The 15,472-nt window shown below is 37.8% G+C and overlaps 1 protein-coding gene across 6 annotated transcripts in view; it reads left to right on the top strand.

Annotated features, from left to right (window-relative positions):
- The window catches only part of LOC110019613 (inositol hexakisphosphate and diphosphoinositol-pentakisphosphate kinase 2-like), a 175,557-nt gene that overhangs the window by 23,031 nt on the left and 137,054 nt on the right, over nucleotides 1-15,472 (top strand). For 2 of the 6 annotated variants that reach the window (XM_020717350.1, XM_020717353.1), the window contains exon 6: nucleotides 12,853-13,006. In XM_020717350.1, the coding sequence (XP_020573009.1) occupies nucleotides 12,853-13,006 (154 nt within the window). Of the gene's footprint in view, nucleotides 1-12,837; nucleotides 13,007-15,472 lie in introns of all 6 variants that reach the window. The other 4 variants (XM_020717349.1, XM_020717351.1, XM_020717352.1 and 1 more) reach the window with 3 other exon arrangements.

Raw genomic sequence — 15,472 nt, 5'->3', positions numbered from 1 at the left:
GTTTCGTCATTGGTGCAAATGTCTCATGGTAATTGATCCCATAGGATTGAGTAAACCCTTTTACTACAAGTCTAGTCTTAAACCTTTTTATGCTCCCATCTGCTTTGTATTTAACATTGAATACCCATTCACACTCAATAGTTCTTTTTTCAGGTGGCAAAGATGTTATGATCCATGTACCATTCTTTTCGTTTTGTTCCTCGGGAGCTCAACAAAGCTGCCCACTTTTGTGCTCAATAGGCTCTTTCACATAACTTTTCTTTTTCTTTAGCGCCCGAATCTTCAAAGCTTTTTGTCTTCTTTAGAGATGATAGGGCCTCTTTTGACTATGTTGGAGGACATGTTTTGTACTTTTTATACTACTTTTTATGTTTAATGCAATTTGCAGATTTTCATGGCATCTTTTTTTTTCAAGGACAAAAATTACTTCTTCCGCAACCTTTTTTCAAGTAGAAATGGATGAGACATCTTGGATTTAATTTGGGACCTACACATTAACCAAATTCTGAATAACATATATGTAAGAGGATGATAATTTTTTATAGGTCACATTTTTTTTATTGGATTTTTTTTGTGCTTCTTTTTTCTCTTAATGTTCATGATGTGTTGACCCAACCTTTGTTTGAATACTTGGGGTGTGTGGATTTGGTTTTGGTATTTTGCATTCCTAATTTTGCATATCGTCCCTTACATGTTTACTAGGTTTTCTTTTTTTTGGTGTACATGGAGTTCTTGATTCTTGGTGGTAGTAGTGGGCTCATTTTCAGGCATATTTGTGATAATGGGTACAATAGTGCGTTTATCATGGATATGAGGGAGGCAAGCGTTAGGTTCTTGAATGGTACCCCAATTTGATTCTCTCTCTAACTCTCTCCATGAATGTTAGAATTGAGGTACTATGGTTGATTTTCAAAGAAGGCGACGTCCATGGAGTTGTAAATTTTTTTTTGTGTTTCTGAAGAGCAGCATTTATACCTCTTTTTATTTGAAAAGTAGCCCACAAAGATGCATTTGATTGATCTGACATCAAGTTTGGTATGATGTGATTAATGCAGATAAACAAAAACGATGCAATAAAAAAATTTTAGTGGTATATTAGAGGTGATAGATTGAATTTGTGGGTAAGATTTGAGTGGTTTGTTAAAGTTTAGCACCGATGCGGAGGCTTGGCTGAACCAGCTCAACGGGTTCAGCAAGGGATGTCAGTCCAGCAGGGAGGATGGACCGACCAACTAAGCTATTGGGCAGGAACTACCACCCCTTCATCTCTTTCAATTCTATTTACTATTATATATATACTGCTTGTTTGTTTTCAATTCTGTTATGATTTCAGATTTTTGTTTCAAGGTATATTCCCTTGACAGGGCTGAATCCGAGGACAGACGGTACTCCGTCTGTCTCTTGCTCCGAGATGGTGATTATCTGTACAAACTCTCTCTACATCCCACACTTCCCTGTTCTAGCTGTCGACCTCAATCTTCACCTTTCTTCTCTGGTTCCTAGCTGCCGACCACTTCCTCTCTTCCCTGAGTGCAGTCGCCAACACCTAGTTCCCTTTCCCCAGATTCCAACAACCAACCCTCACCTCTCTTCCCTAGTTCTCAATCACCGACCACTACCCTTCTTCCTGAATCCAACCACTAGCACTAGCACCTGTCTTTGTTTCCAGGCGTCAGCCACCCACTCCTCTGTTTCCTGCCGCTCGCCACCACCTATTCCCTGCATTCAGCCGCCAGGCACTAAGGCGTCACCACTATCGACGGATATTCCTCGTTGCCTCGAGCATCATATTGGTGCCTTGTGTGTTTTTTTTTTCCCGTTTGAGTCTTGATTGTAACCCTAGTTGCTTTTCCTTAATAATATTTGCTTTCGTTATTATGGTTTAGGTTAATTCCGATATCAATTGGTATCAGAGCTAACATAACTCTAATCGTATTCTAGCGTTTCTTAGCATCTAACATAATAAAAAATTTTCTTTTCTATCACCAAATACCCTTTTTACCCCCACGAATCCCAAATTCTAACCATGCCACCAAGGAGTTACATGTCGGACCCTACCCCAGATGAGATACAACAGAAGTCATTTTCAATAGAGGCTTGCAGGGATTACCATCGATCGAGATCTGGAGAGTTAAATGGGAGAAATGGATGAAGATTTGAATCCGTTTCATAGGGAAGACGTTAGTGATAAGGAATATAGGCCCTGACACTTCAAAATTTAGTATCATAGAATGCCCGAGAGAGGAGACCGCATATGGAGGACACAGGGATTTTGACATCAAAGTGGATCTACCGGAGTTCAATAGAGGTATGTATCCAGACGACTTCATCGAATGGCTGAAATCTTTAGAGCGAATCTTCGAGTATAAGGACGTGTCAGAGGATAAATGGGTTAAATTAACATCCATCAGGCTAAAGAAGTGTGCCTCATTGTGGTGGAAAAACTTGCAGAGGTAGAGGCAGAGATAGAGGAAGAGAGAAGATAGTGATAAGATTATCAAGTGAGAAAAGATGAGGAAAGAGATGAAATGAGGTACCTTCCACCTCATTACCGCCAAAACATGTTTTTGAGACTCTACCACCTGCAGCAGAGAGACCTATCGGCGGAGTTTATGACGCAATTCTACCAGTTGCAGATAAAGTGTGTGTTGGTTGAGCCAGAGGAACACACTATAGCCTTTTACCTGGGGGCCTGAAACCTGCTATTAGCAATGTTGTGCAGTTATAGCCATACCGGTCACTGGGGGATGTCCGGACCTTAGCCTTGAAGGTGGAAAGATAACATAATCAGAGCAGACAACAACTCTCATTCAGACAACAATCCTCATTTAGGTAGTCACCTACAACTACAGCTACTGACAAGAGTACCTTTGGAGGTGTTGGTAAGACAAGATAGAGAATTGAAAACATAAATTTGAGTGAAAAGAAGCCAAAAAAGGATAGCTCGCCTAGTATAATGTCTTCTTGGAGGTGTTTCAGATGCTACGACTACGACACATAACCTCTAGTTGTCTCACGAGTCGAGTTGTTTCATTCATAAGTCAGGGCGCGTTGTCGAGGTGGTGTTTCAGATGCTACGACTACGACACATAACCTCCAGTTGTCTCACGAGTCGAGTTTTTTCATTCATAAGTCAGGGCGCGTTGTCGAGGATGTGGAAGAAGAGGAATCAGATGATAGTTCAGAGGAAGAACTTCACCTCCAAGGTGAAGAGGGAGAGGTGTTAGTCATACGGAGAGTCCTGCAGACATGCAGACAGAGACAGAGAGAGATCAGGAGAGATGAGTCATGGTCGAGGCACGAACCAAGTGTACGATGAAGGGCAAAGTTTGCAGTTTGATTATTGATCGTGGGAGCTGTGAAAATATAGTATCCACGTTGATGGTGAAGAAATTGGGGTTGACATTCTCAGTTCTATTCCCTTATTTGATTGAAAAGGGGGAACATGATACGTGTGGATAAACAATGCTTGGTTGAATTTTTTGATTGGAGATCAATTACATGAATAGGTGTGGTGTGACGTGGTCTCTATGGAAGCGTGCCACATTTTGTTTGGGAGGCCATGACAGTTCCACTGCAAGACGCAACACGACGGCTTCAAGAATACTTATTTAAAAAGAATGAACTATATATTGTGCTATTACCTGTCAAGGATGCGAGAGGCATAGGCGACATAGAAGAGGTATTAGAGGGTACTTCATGTTGTCGGTTTGAGATGCTCTAGTGGCAATGACATTGGAACTGCTAGAGGGTACTGAGGAGAAGAGTGAGATACCAACACCGATATAGCCACTTCTACGTGATTTTCAGGTTGTGATGACTGACAGTCTTCCAGAGGGATTATCACCAGTGAGAGACATTCAACCTGCCATATATCTCCGTGTTACTAAATTGGCTTGCCAAACAGGTACAAGTACGTGTCACGAGAGGGCTCTTCAGAGAGAGTACCAGTCCGTGCACTTTCCCCACCCTGATTGCACCCAAGAAAGACGATTCGTGGCGGACGTGCATTGACAGCAGGGTCATCAACAAGATTACTATCAAGTACCGGTTTCCAATACCTTGCTTGGACGATCTTTTGGATCAGTTGCACAGAGCCTTTCTCATTTCCAAGGTACATTTGCATAGTGGGTACCACTAGATCCAGATGAGGTGAGGGGACGAGTGAAAAACTGCTTTCAAGAGTCGGGATTGGCTATACGAGTGGACAATTATGCCCTTCGAGTTGTCTAATGCGCCCAACACATTCATGAGGTTGATGAATCAAGTGTTTTGAGCCCACATTGGGAAATTTGTGGTGGTGTACTTCAACGATATTCTGGTATACAAACGATCTGAGGAGGGGCACTTACAACACCTGAGGATGATTTTTGAGGTATTGTGAGTAGAAAAGCTATGCACTCATCCAAAAAAGTGTCACTTCATGACAACTCATGTATTTTTTTTGGGTTATATCGTGTATAATACATACATTCAGATGGGCCCTACAAAGTTCGAGACCATTTTGAGCTAGACCGCACCACAGTCTTTCATCGAGTCATTGCATTTTCTGGGACTAGCGTCATTTTACAAACGATTCATCAAGAGCTTCAGTACCATTACCGCTCCCCTAACAGTGCTTTTGAAGGAAGAGAAATTTCAGTGGACACATGCAACTCATAATAGTTTCGACGCACTGAAGGAGAAAGTGACCTAAGCACCATTCTTGGCATTACCAAATTTTAAGCAATTATTCGAGGTAGAGTGTGATGCACCCGACATGGAGATATGCACAATTCTAAGCCAAGGAGGTCACCTCATGACCTTTTTCAGGAGAAGCTGAACGAGCTCCGAAGGAAGTATTTGACATACAACAAGGAGTTTTATGCTATTATGAGAGCTCTTGAGCACTGGAGACACTACGTACTGACGGGCGAGTTCACTTTGTTCACAGATCATGAATCCTTGAAATTCTTGAACAACCAGAGAAAATTGAAGGACCGATACACATCTTGGGTGAAGTTCTTAGGTTCGTTCCAATTCATGCTAAAGCATAAAGCGGGGAGCCATAACTGCATAGCATTTACACTCAACTGTCGTCACTTGCTGATTATTCTGTGCAGATGTGAGTTGTAGGATTTGAGGTAGTGAAGGAGCTAAATGAGACAGACGAGGATTTTGGTAAAATTTGGGAGCAGTGTTAGGTGAAGCCTAAAGGGCAGTACTATAGGGGAGAGCCACAGTGGAAGACTTGCATGATATTTTGACAGAGATAAGACTCTCGCACTCGTGAGAGAATCTAGAGATGTGGAGCACACACCAACCAATGTGGGATTTGTCATATAGCCAAAACTCAAAGATAAAAAGCAGAATTATACACCCCATTACCAGTACCAGAGGCACCATGGGTGGATGTTAGTATGGATTTTGTGGTGGGTCTTCCAAGGACACAATAGGACAAGGGCTCAGTCATGGTCGTGGTGGATCGATTCTTAAAGATGACTTATGTTATACTCTTCCACCATACACTGGATGCATCGCATTTGGCCGACTTGTACTTCAAGGAGATTGTGATACTGCACGGGATAGCCAGGACCGTCACCCCAGACAAGAATGTCAAGTTTTCGAGTCACTTCTGGAGGACCCTATAAGGAAAACTAGGCACTAAGCTTCAATTCAGTTCAACAACACATTCACAGACGGACAGTTAAGCAGAGGTTGTGAATAAGAGCCTTAGAAATCTTTTGCGATGCTTTGTTGGGAAGAATATCTTGTAGTTAGATTTGATTTTAGCATAAATCGAGTTTTTTAACAACAGATCTATGAGTCAGAAGACGTGACACACTCCATTTGAGGCTGTGTACGGACGCAACCTGCTCACACCTCTGAAATTGGTACCCTCCTGCCGATATCAGAGATTAGTAAGGATGCCAAGGAACATGTGCACAAGATTCAGAAGCTCCACTAGGATGTTGGAGAGGAAATCAATAAGCAAAACTGCAAGTACCAAGCACAGGCTAACAAGTCCAAAAAAGGTGGCTTTTCAAGAAGGGGGCTTAGTTTGGATCCGACTGAAAAAACAAAGATTTTTAATAGAAGCATTCTAAAAACTCAAGTTCAGTGCAAATGGACTTTTCATAATACCTCGAAAGCTGAATAACAATGCTTATAAGATTGACCTGCCGGGGAACTACAATGTTTCTGTTATGTTCAATGTCACAGAGTTGACATCATACTATGAGGAGTCAACAACATTGACGAATGAAGTCGAAGCTTCCCCAACCCCGGGAGATTGACACGAGGGCTTGGTTGAACCGACTCAACTAGTTCAACACGGGATGCCAGTCCAATAGGGAGGCTGAACTGGCTAGCTAAGTCATTGGGTGGGAACTGTTGCTTATTTGTTTTAGAGTTCAGTTTTGTTCTGGTTTCATACTTCTGCCTTCGGGCGTCTTCCCTCGCTAGGGCTGTATCCGATGATATGTGGTGCTTCAGTTGTATCACATTTTAAGGTGGTGATTATCTTCACAACTCCCTCCACATTCCTTGCTTCTCTGTTTCAATCGCTGATTCCAAACTTCACCTTTCTTCCTTGGTTCCCAGCCGCTTGCAACCTTCCCTCTTCCCTGAGCGCAACCGCCAACACCAGTTCCCTTTTACCTGATTCTAGCTGCCAACTCCTCACCTCTTTTCCTTGGTTCCCAGTCACCGGCCACCACCTTACTTCCCTGAATCCACCCACCAGCACCAACACCGGTTTTTGTTTCCAGCCACCAACCACTCAGACCCTTCCTTTTTCTTGCTGCCCGCCACCACCTATTCCCTACTTTCAACCGCCAGCCACTAAATCTCGTCACCGTCGTCCACGGATAGTCCTTGGCTGGAGCTGGATATTGGTGCCTTGTTGTGTTTTCATTTCCATTTGAGTATTGATTGTAACCCTAGTTGTTTTTTCTTAATAATATTTGCTTCTGTTATTGTGATTTGTGTTAACTCCCGTATCAAGCACTCTGCTGTGCATCCTATTTATGAGATAAGTGGATGTGAGAGTTGCATCCCCTAGAAGTGTTTGGGTACATTGTTATTGGATAAAATTGGATGGGCCACTTCGAGATGTTTGTCCCTCCTTTCAGGCACACCATTTTGTTGGGTTGTGTTGATACAATAGCTTATATGAATGATGCCATATTTGGATAGATAAGGGCCGAGAGTGCAGTTGTAGTAATATTTTGTATTATTGGTTTTGAGAATTTGAATTTTGCTTTGAAATTGGGCAAGCATCTTATTGTGGAAGCTTTCAAATATGTTGACAGTTTCAAATTTTTTCTTCATGAGAAATGTCTAAATGGTTCTTGTGTGATCATCAATGAAGGTGACTAATCACCTAGCCCCATTTGTATTTTTCTTTTTAAGGTCCCCCAAATATCACTATGAACCATGGAGAAGGATGTGTTGGTTTACATTATAGGCTTTGACATATTTGTTGAGTATGTTTGACAAGTTGGCAAGTTTCACACCGGTAAGAATTATGCTTTAATAAACAAATGTGGATATAAAGTTTCAATATAATAGAAGTTAGAATGCCCAAAGCGAAAATGCCATAACATAACTTGACTCTCATGAGAAACAAAAAGATGGGCTGCCTACCGTTAGAGCTGGGATTGCAACCCAGAGCACACTGAGAGACAAAAACAACTAGTGTCTTCTATTTCTGATGACGAGGATTTCCATTGGAGACACAAACCGCATATACCTGATGATGATTTATGGCAGAGTGAAAATCGGGTCGATCATTTCCATTAGAAAGAGAAAATTGCATGATCCTGATGATGATGTCCACTGAGAGAGAAAATCGGGTCGATGATTTCTAGTAGAGAAAATTGCACGATTCCTTGTCTCTGGCGTGCAACCCCCCTTGAAGAAAGAGCGAAAGCATATGGGGCAAATCTCTTATGCAGGAAAAGAAGCAGGAGAGGGAGCCTACGACATTGAACGCCTGCAAGGAAGGAAGCAGATGAGGGAGCCTACGAGAGTGAAACCTGCAGCGAAGATTCCAGAGAGGGTGGTGGCTGTGATCCAGCTGGGAGAGGGAGCAGGGAGTTGGGGATGGCCTATAAGTTGGCTGGCGGTTGTAGGAAGGACTCCGGTGGTTGCATAAAGATCTTGGGTTTGGTCCCTAGCTATGATAACAGTGCGACTTTTAGGAGGAAAAAAAAGTTACTTTTCCATCAGGAAAATAACATATACACACAAATACACATACACACATCTCAGACTAACCCTCTTACAGTTAGAGGAAAATCCAAATCATCATTGATAGCAAGTAAAGAAATAAAACATTATAATTGATAATTAAGAGAGAATAATTTCTTCCCTCAAATGTAATATTAATGGACCTATAGTTTTCTAAATCATGTGCATGTCAACGCACTTTTACTAGTAAACACAGGATACTTTAGTGAGGAGGGCTTCATGCTTTTAAATCCCATTATCTATCAACTATTGATAGATAACTCGAACTATTTGGCAATTAATATTTCTTTCACTGTTTAGCATGTTAATCCTTTGTCATTTACATTCCGTTTTCTGTGGATCAAATTTTTCAATACCTTGGTGGGACACCTGATCATGGATTGCTTTTTTCAACTTGTTTTTCGCTTCATTATATGGCTTATAGTGATACTGATTGGATTGGTTACCTTGATACCTGATGGTCTATTGTTCTATTGCGGGTTTGTGCATGTTTCTTGATGCTCTATTAATATTATGTAAAAATAAGGTGCAATCTTATATATTGAAACCCTCCATTGAGATAAGATATCAGACAATGTTTGCTGTTTGTTGTGAGATTATTTGGTTTCATGGACTTTTTATATAAATGTGATTTTTCTCACGATAGTCTCTCGCATCTCATGTGGACAATACAAGTGCTATTCAATTTTTTGTTAGTCATGATTATCATGAGCACATCAAATATATTGAAGTGGACTGTTATTTGATTAAGGAAGCCTCAAACATTCATATTGTTTCCTTTCATCATATTTTCAACAACCTTCAGCTTACAAACATCTTTACAAAGCCCATGGCATACCAGCATCATCAGTTTCTTTTGGGAAAATTGATGTTTCTAGATTGCTATCCTCAATTGGTGGAGGGGTAATATTAGCTGGATTTATGATGACACCAATTTCCTAATAATAAGATAATAACTTTTGGAGCTTTGTGTCATGCCAATGTAGTTACTGCTACAGGTTTCCTGTAATTATGTAGCACTGCTGTAATTGTAGGTTACTTATTTTGCTATATTTGATTGATGTAATGGCAGTAATTCATCCTCGTATTATAACTAGTATTTGTGCATATAATGAGAACGTGTGGATGAAAGTAATATGATTTACGGAAATATCCATCTTATTGCATGTTATAAGCTTATTTAACTGTTAAATAAACTTTGTCATTTGCTGTAAGTTAATTTTTGAGGTTAGAGCTGAAATCAAATCAGCTATCGGAAGCAGACATTAATTGGTAATCTTGTTTTTTCCTTTTACTTCTATGTCTTAAGTGTAATTTATGGGTCACTTTGGTTTGCTATGGGACCAAACAAAGAGTCTGTTATTGGTAATCTTGTTTTTTCCTTTTACTTCTATGTCAAGTGTAATTTATGGGTCACTTTGGTTTGCTATGGACCAAACAAAGAGTCTGTGTGGGTCAGTTGCAGCTTATCCAACTTATGCTGATAAGCAGTTTATCCAGATAATCAGCTGATGAACAACTGATTCGAATAAGCTGGTTGGCTGTTTGGTTTGTGCGTTTGGAAAACAGCTGATTTTGGATAAATGACCATTCTGCCCTTGTTTACTTGATACTTTGCAAAGGAACATATGTTTTTTTTTTTGCTTTTGATTTTTATTTAAATGATAGTGAAGGTAGAATGACAAGCATGTAAGACTTTTTAACGTTGAAGAATCCAACCCAATTCCTATCTCACATTAACAAGCATCAAGATCATCTTTCCATCTTCAACAAGAAAACCACAAATAACCAACTTTTTCTCGCTTAAACCAAATAAAAGATAGAAGCAAATGTAAAATTAAGGTTTCTGGCTTAAACCAAAAACCACAAAAGAGCAAAACCAACTGTTTCTAGCTTAAACCAAATACTTGAAAAATCTCCTTGAATCCATTGGCTAGAAAAACAAAAATATTATCGAGGGTTCTGGACCAAAAATCGCAAAGAACCAGAACACCACAAAGAGCCAATCGTAACCTGAAAACACAAAAAACCAGAACACCACAAAGAGCCAACCGTAATCAGAAAATGCAAAGAACCATAACATCACAAAGAGCAAAGCCACAACATTCTCACAGATCAATGGGGGAGGAGAGGGAGGAGAGAAGAGGAGGCGAGGGAGGGAGGGAGTACGATTTTTTTTTACCACAAATCACCTTCTCGATAGCGAGAGGCCTGCGCGTTTGATCGCTAGGGCGACAGTCCAGGGCTAGCGAGGGTAGTGGGGGAAAAGGCAAGATGCGAACGCGATACGCAGGTAAATGCCCACTGTTACTGTTTAGCCTAAACAGTAAAACACCTGTTTTTAAAACGTAGGGGAGAAGCTGGAACCAAACAATATGGCGACGTTTATAAAAATGCCGCCGCACTTTTAAGCTGCCCCAAACGGGCCCAAAGAAAAGACTTTCTGATTTTAGATTTTAGTGGATAAAAAATTCTGGTTGTTGAATGATTGGGACCTGTTTACATATCTAGGATTGTAATCGAGCCGAGTATATCATACTTCGGACTTGGTTTGGTATAATTATAAGTTGTTCATGTTCGGCTTGAGCTTGTGTCGAGTTTTCATATATTGTTCAAGTTTGACTAGTTTAAATTTTTCAATGTTTGAACTTGATTTGTGTATGACAAGTAAACAAGTATTTAAATGAGCTAATAAACGAGCTAAAAATTCAAACGGGTAGATGAATTTTTATATAAAATATTCAATAAAGAATTTTACAAATTTGATTGCCGCTCTAATTTATTGATTATAAAGTTTAAACCCTACAGTATCTTAAATCTCCTTATCCTCTATTTTGCCCTAAATCCCTCACTTAGGGTCTATTTAGTAGAATGATTTGTATAACATTTAAGCATGTTTTAAATAAAATCCTACCAAACAACTAAAATGACAACTTTAGAACCTACATGAACTTAAATCTTGTTTGTCGTCTTTTTTGCCCTAAATTCCCCATTTAGGGGCTGTTTGTTAGCAGGAATTAAGCAGGATCTAACCTATATCCTTCCAAACAACAAAAATGAGAAAATAAAGCCTTAAAGAATCATAAATCCCGTTTCTCCTCTATTTTGCCTTAAATCATAAATATTGTCCGAATAGAAAAGTGACGAATTTAAGCCATACAGGATCTTAAATCTCATTTCTCCTCCTTTGCCTTAAATCTTGGATATAGTAAATAATTTATACGATTTAAAAATGTTGAAACACGTGAAGTGGGGTGTGAGGAAGGATGAGAAATATTAGGATTAATCAAGTAGAACTTAGAAGCAGAGTGAAAATGGAAGATTTACTAGAGACTAGAGTTTTAGAGATCACTGCACGCCTCGATCTCTTTGTTGCTTGCACGCCCTAACGACTCAAGGTTTCGTATGTTTTGGGTAAAACTGGGGGAGGTGATATTGGGAGGGGCCATAGGGAAAGTGAGGTTTGTGGGGTTTAAGGTTAATTTTAGGGGCCATTTCATACATACCACATAAGTCTTATGTATTTTCACATCTAACATCTAAACTTTAATAAAATAAATGTATTAATAGTTATAGATAAATAAAATAAATATATAAATAATAATTAATCTAGAAATATCATTAAAATAATAGTATATTACTATTAAATATTTTATTAAATAAATTCTAGTCAATTAAATTTTATTTAAATAATATATCATAAATGATACAAGCTATCATCGAACTTAATATCGAGTATTTAACAAGTTAGTTGTTGAAAAACAAACGAATTTGTTTGTGAACATAAATGAACAAGTTCGATTGGGTTCATGTTTAGTTCATTTAAGCATCGAGCTTTTAAAAATTGTTTAAGCTTGTCTATTAACTAATTTGAACGAACATGATCGAGTCTTAATCTAGTCAAGTTTGAGGTGTTCATTGAGTGCATAGGTTCATTTACAGTCCTACACATATCAAATAGTTTGAGAAGGGTTTGGCATTCAAACAAGCCTATTAAAAATTTAGATAGTGGTATTAAAAGACTTGATCAATGTCCAGTAGGCGTTGAATTGCTCATGCTGTTTTCAAGTAAATTACTGCCTAATAAAAAAAAGTTTTCTAATCATAACTTGTGGGCTGATCTGGTTCAATATTTCGTACACCTAGATGCAAGACCCATAAAATTTCTTCATTTGATGTTTTCTGAACTAAAATTGACTTGTTAAGTGGCCGACCGCGTAGCTCAATCTTCTTGGACTATTGGATTTTTTGGGCCCCTAGTTTTTCCATTAAAAATAGAATTCCATATATTATGATGTTTTGTAACCTGCGTTATTGAAATGTATGATGTTAATTTAATGCTGCCACCAGAAATCTCATTGATCTGTTTGAATGAAATAGTTGCAAGATTAAATTAAGCAGAGTTATTTATATATTAGTAAGTGATATAAACTTTTTTTATCTCATGAACTAGCAACTTTTAGAATTGATGTTTTCAAAAGAATTCCTTTGTGTTTAACCTGGGATATCTTCACTTCAGATTGAAGTTTATTATCATTTTCTCTGGATATTTAAACTGCTTTCTTGATTTATAATTTCTAAATGTTTCTGAATTTTGAAACTTAGTTTTGTTACTTGAAGCGGCTTGAGGAGTTTGGAGTCCCTGTTCCTAATTATGCTCTTGTAAATAGAGAATTTTCCTACCAAGAGCTGGATTACTTTTTTGAGCATGAAGACTTTGTTGAAGTGCATGGGAAGCGCTTTTGGAAACCTTTTGTGGAGAAGCCTATTGATGGTAACGAGTAGCTTCTATTAATGATTCTATTGGGCTAATATTTTTCTTTTTGATCGTTATCTTTTCATTGTAAAATCCGATTTGAGAAGTGCAATAGCTTTACTATTTTCTCATATATGTACTACACCACTTCTTTGTGTGATGCGGGATTGCTTTTTTGCCTTGCCGGTTCTTCTTTTGTTAGTGTTCTCTGAAGAGATTTTACCAGATGGTTGGGACAAGCACGAGTTCTTCCTGAGGTAGATTGAAGTGAGTGGAAAACACTCCCAGATATTTCAACCTTTTTGAGGGCTTATTTTTTAAATTTGACGTTTCTCATGAGCACTATCTCCTATAGCTTATCAACTTTTTCAAATATGAGAGAACTCTTGATTGGGGGACCATTTGTTTTGCTGAGAAAGTAGTGGAGAGCAGAAGAAATAATGTATTTGAAATATAACATATTTGAAATGTCGTAAAAATTGTTTGGTTTGGCATAAAATAAAGTTTTTGTGTTTAATTTAAAGTAAAATAAATTCATTTAAAAACCCGATGATAGAGGCAACACATGTTGTTTAGCCGTGGTTGTGACGATGGTTGATGACCATTCGTAGAGAGTGATGGTTGGCGGTGATAGCCAGTGGGTAATGGTGACAGTGGCTACTATAAATGATGGCAAGTGGTTGGGTTGGGTGTCTATCAGTGGCGGCAATGATGACAACTTGCGATGAATGATTGAGTTTGGAATACACCACAAATGATAAATGGAGTGATTTTGAAATTTACTAAAATTTTTCTCAGTATTCTTTTTGCTTCAAGTCAAACATCAACATTTTTAAAACCTTTGCATGTAGAATATTTTACACACTTTTAACTTCAAACCAAATGCATTCTAAAAGAGCAAATTAAATGCAGTTTATTCTATTTATTTTGACTTTTTTTTAGTTAGTATTTCTTGATTGAAAAATTGTGGAGAATGACCTCTCATTTGATATAATCAAGAATTAACAAGGATAGAAGCTTATTGGATGATAGCTGCATACACGAAAACTATTTTTTTGCTTAGTTGGATATAAAATTAGAATAAGTTTGTCATGGCCTGGCTTGTGCCTTAAATTTTTCTAAGACGGGAATGAATGATCGGACGGTGAAAATTATATTTTTCTATTTCTATTTTCTACTACACGATCTTATGATTCAAAGAGTAAATGAAAGAGTTATTATGTAAAAGAAATTAAATAAAAATAGTTATAAATTTAGCTTTGATCAGAATGAAACTTGACAAATGAATTCATAAAAACAGTTACGAATTTACCTTTGATCAGAATGAAACTTGACAAATGAATTCATAAGTAGCAGTAACTATCAACACAACTGATTAAGAAGAAACAAAAATGCTACTACTAATCAAAAGTAAGAGTACTCACTTTAATGTCGATTGATTTGTTCTTTGATTTTTCATAATGGCAAAAAAAGCTTGTTTGAGAGAGATTTGTTAAGTTTCATTTTGTTCAAATGTAAATTTATAACTATTTTAATTTAGTTTCTTTTACATATCGGCTCTTTCATGTACACTTTAAATCAGAAATTGATAACGGTATAAAATAGAAATTGAAAAATTCAATTTCACTATTCAACAACCCGTTTGTCTTGGAAAATTCGAAGCCCCGGACGGGGTCTTGACAAAGCTATTCAAATAAAATGAAATAATAAGATCACCTCTTGAAACATTAGTAATTTGCATAAAGATTAATCAAACTACTCAAATAATTTTTCTGGGTATTAGCACATCTGAGTCTCTTTTCAAAACTCAGATAACTCTACTTATGATAAAAATAATTAACAACAATTATAAGTTCACGAAGGACCCATAGAGCTTTAATTTCAATTGCTAAATAAATATGGGTGAATTTGGAAAAGCGAATGCAACATAAATGGTAAAATGCGACCAACTAAACATTCTGAATTTAGAAAATTAAATGTAACATAAATGATGAAATGCGGCCAACTAAACATTCTAAATTAGCCTGCAGCATCCCAATTTCTTATAGGCCAATTACAAGGAGTCAATAAGCCACATTATGGCTGAATCCAACCCCTTTTCCAATCTTTTGTAAGCTAATATTCATTTTTTCTGAAATTTTAATAAAATATATTTATTTATTATTATTAGGTTCAGTATTTTTTGGATTACATCAGGCTTGAATTTAAATGCTTCATCTAATTAGATTTAAATAAAATTTGCGGTTTGTATTCATTATTGACTATTGATGATTGATTGAATTAAAATTATCCATGAGAATAATGATGGTTATGCACGTGGATTGCCCTAAGTATTGCCACAAAAGCTTTTCCACTAGACCACTACTCATCAATTTCCAAGGTTTTTCTGCAAACCCTTGCATGTCAGTCCTTGTTTCACTCATTGTTTTGTAAGCCTAACTTCCTCCCTCTTGTTAAAAATTTTCAAAAAATACATCTCGCCCA

Source organism: Phalaenopsis equestris, unplaced genomic scaffold, assembly GCF_001263595.1.
Source record: "Phalaenopsis equestris unplaced genomic scaffold, ASM126359v1 Scaffold000064, whole genome shotgun sequence".
NCBI classification, from domain to species: Eukaryota; Viridiplantae; Streptophyta; class Magnoliopsida; order Asparagales; family Orchidaceae; genus Phalaenopsis; species Phalaenopsis equestris.
This window is presented reverse-complemented; position numbering and strand designations above follow the sequence as displayed.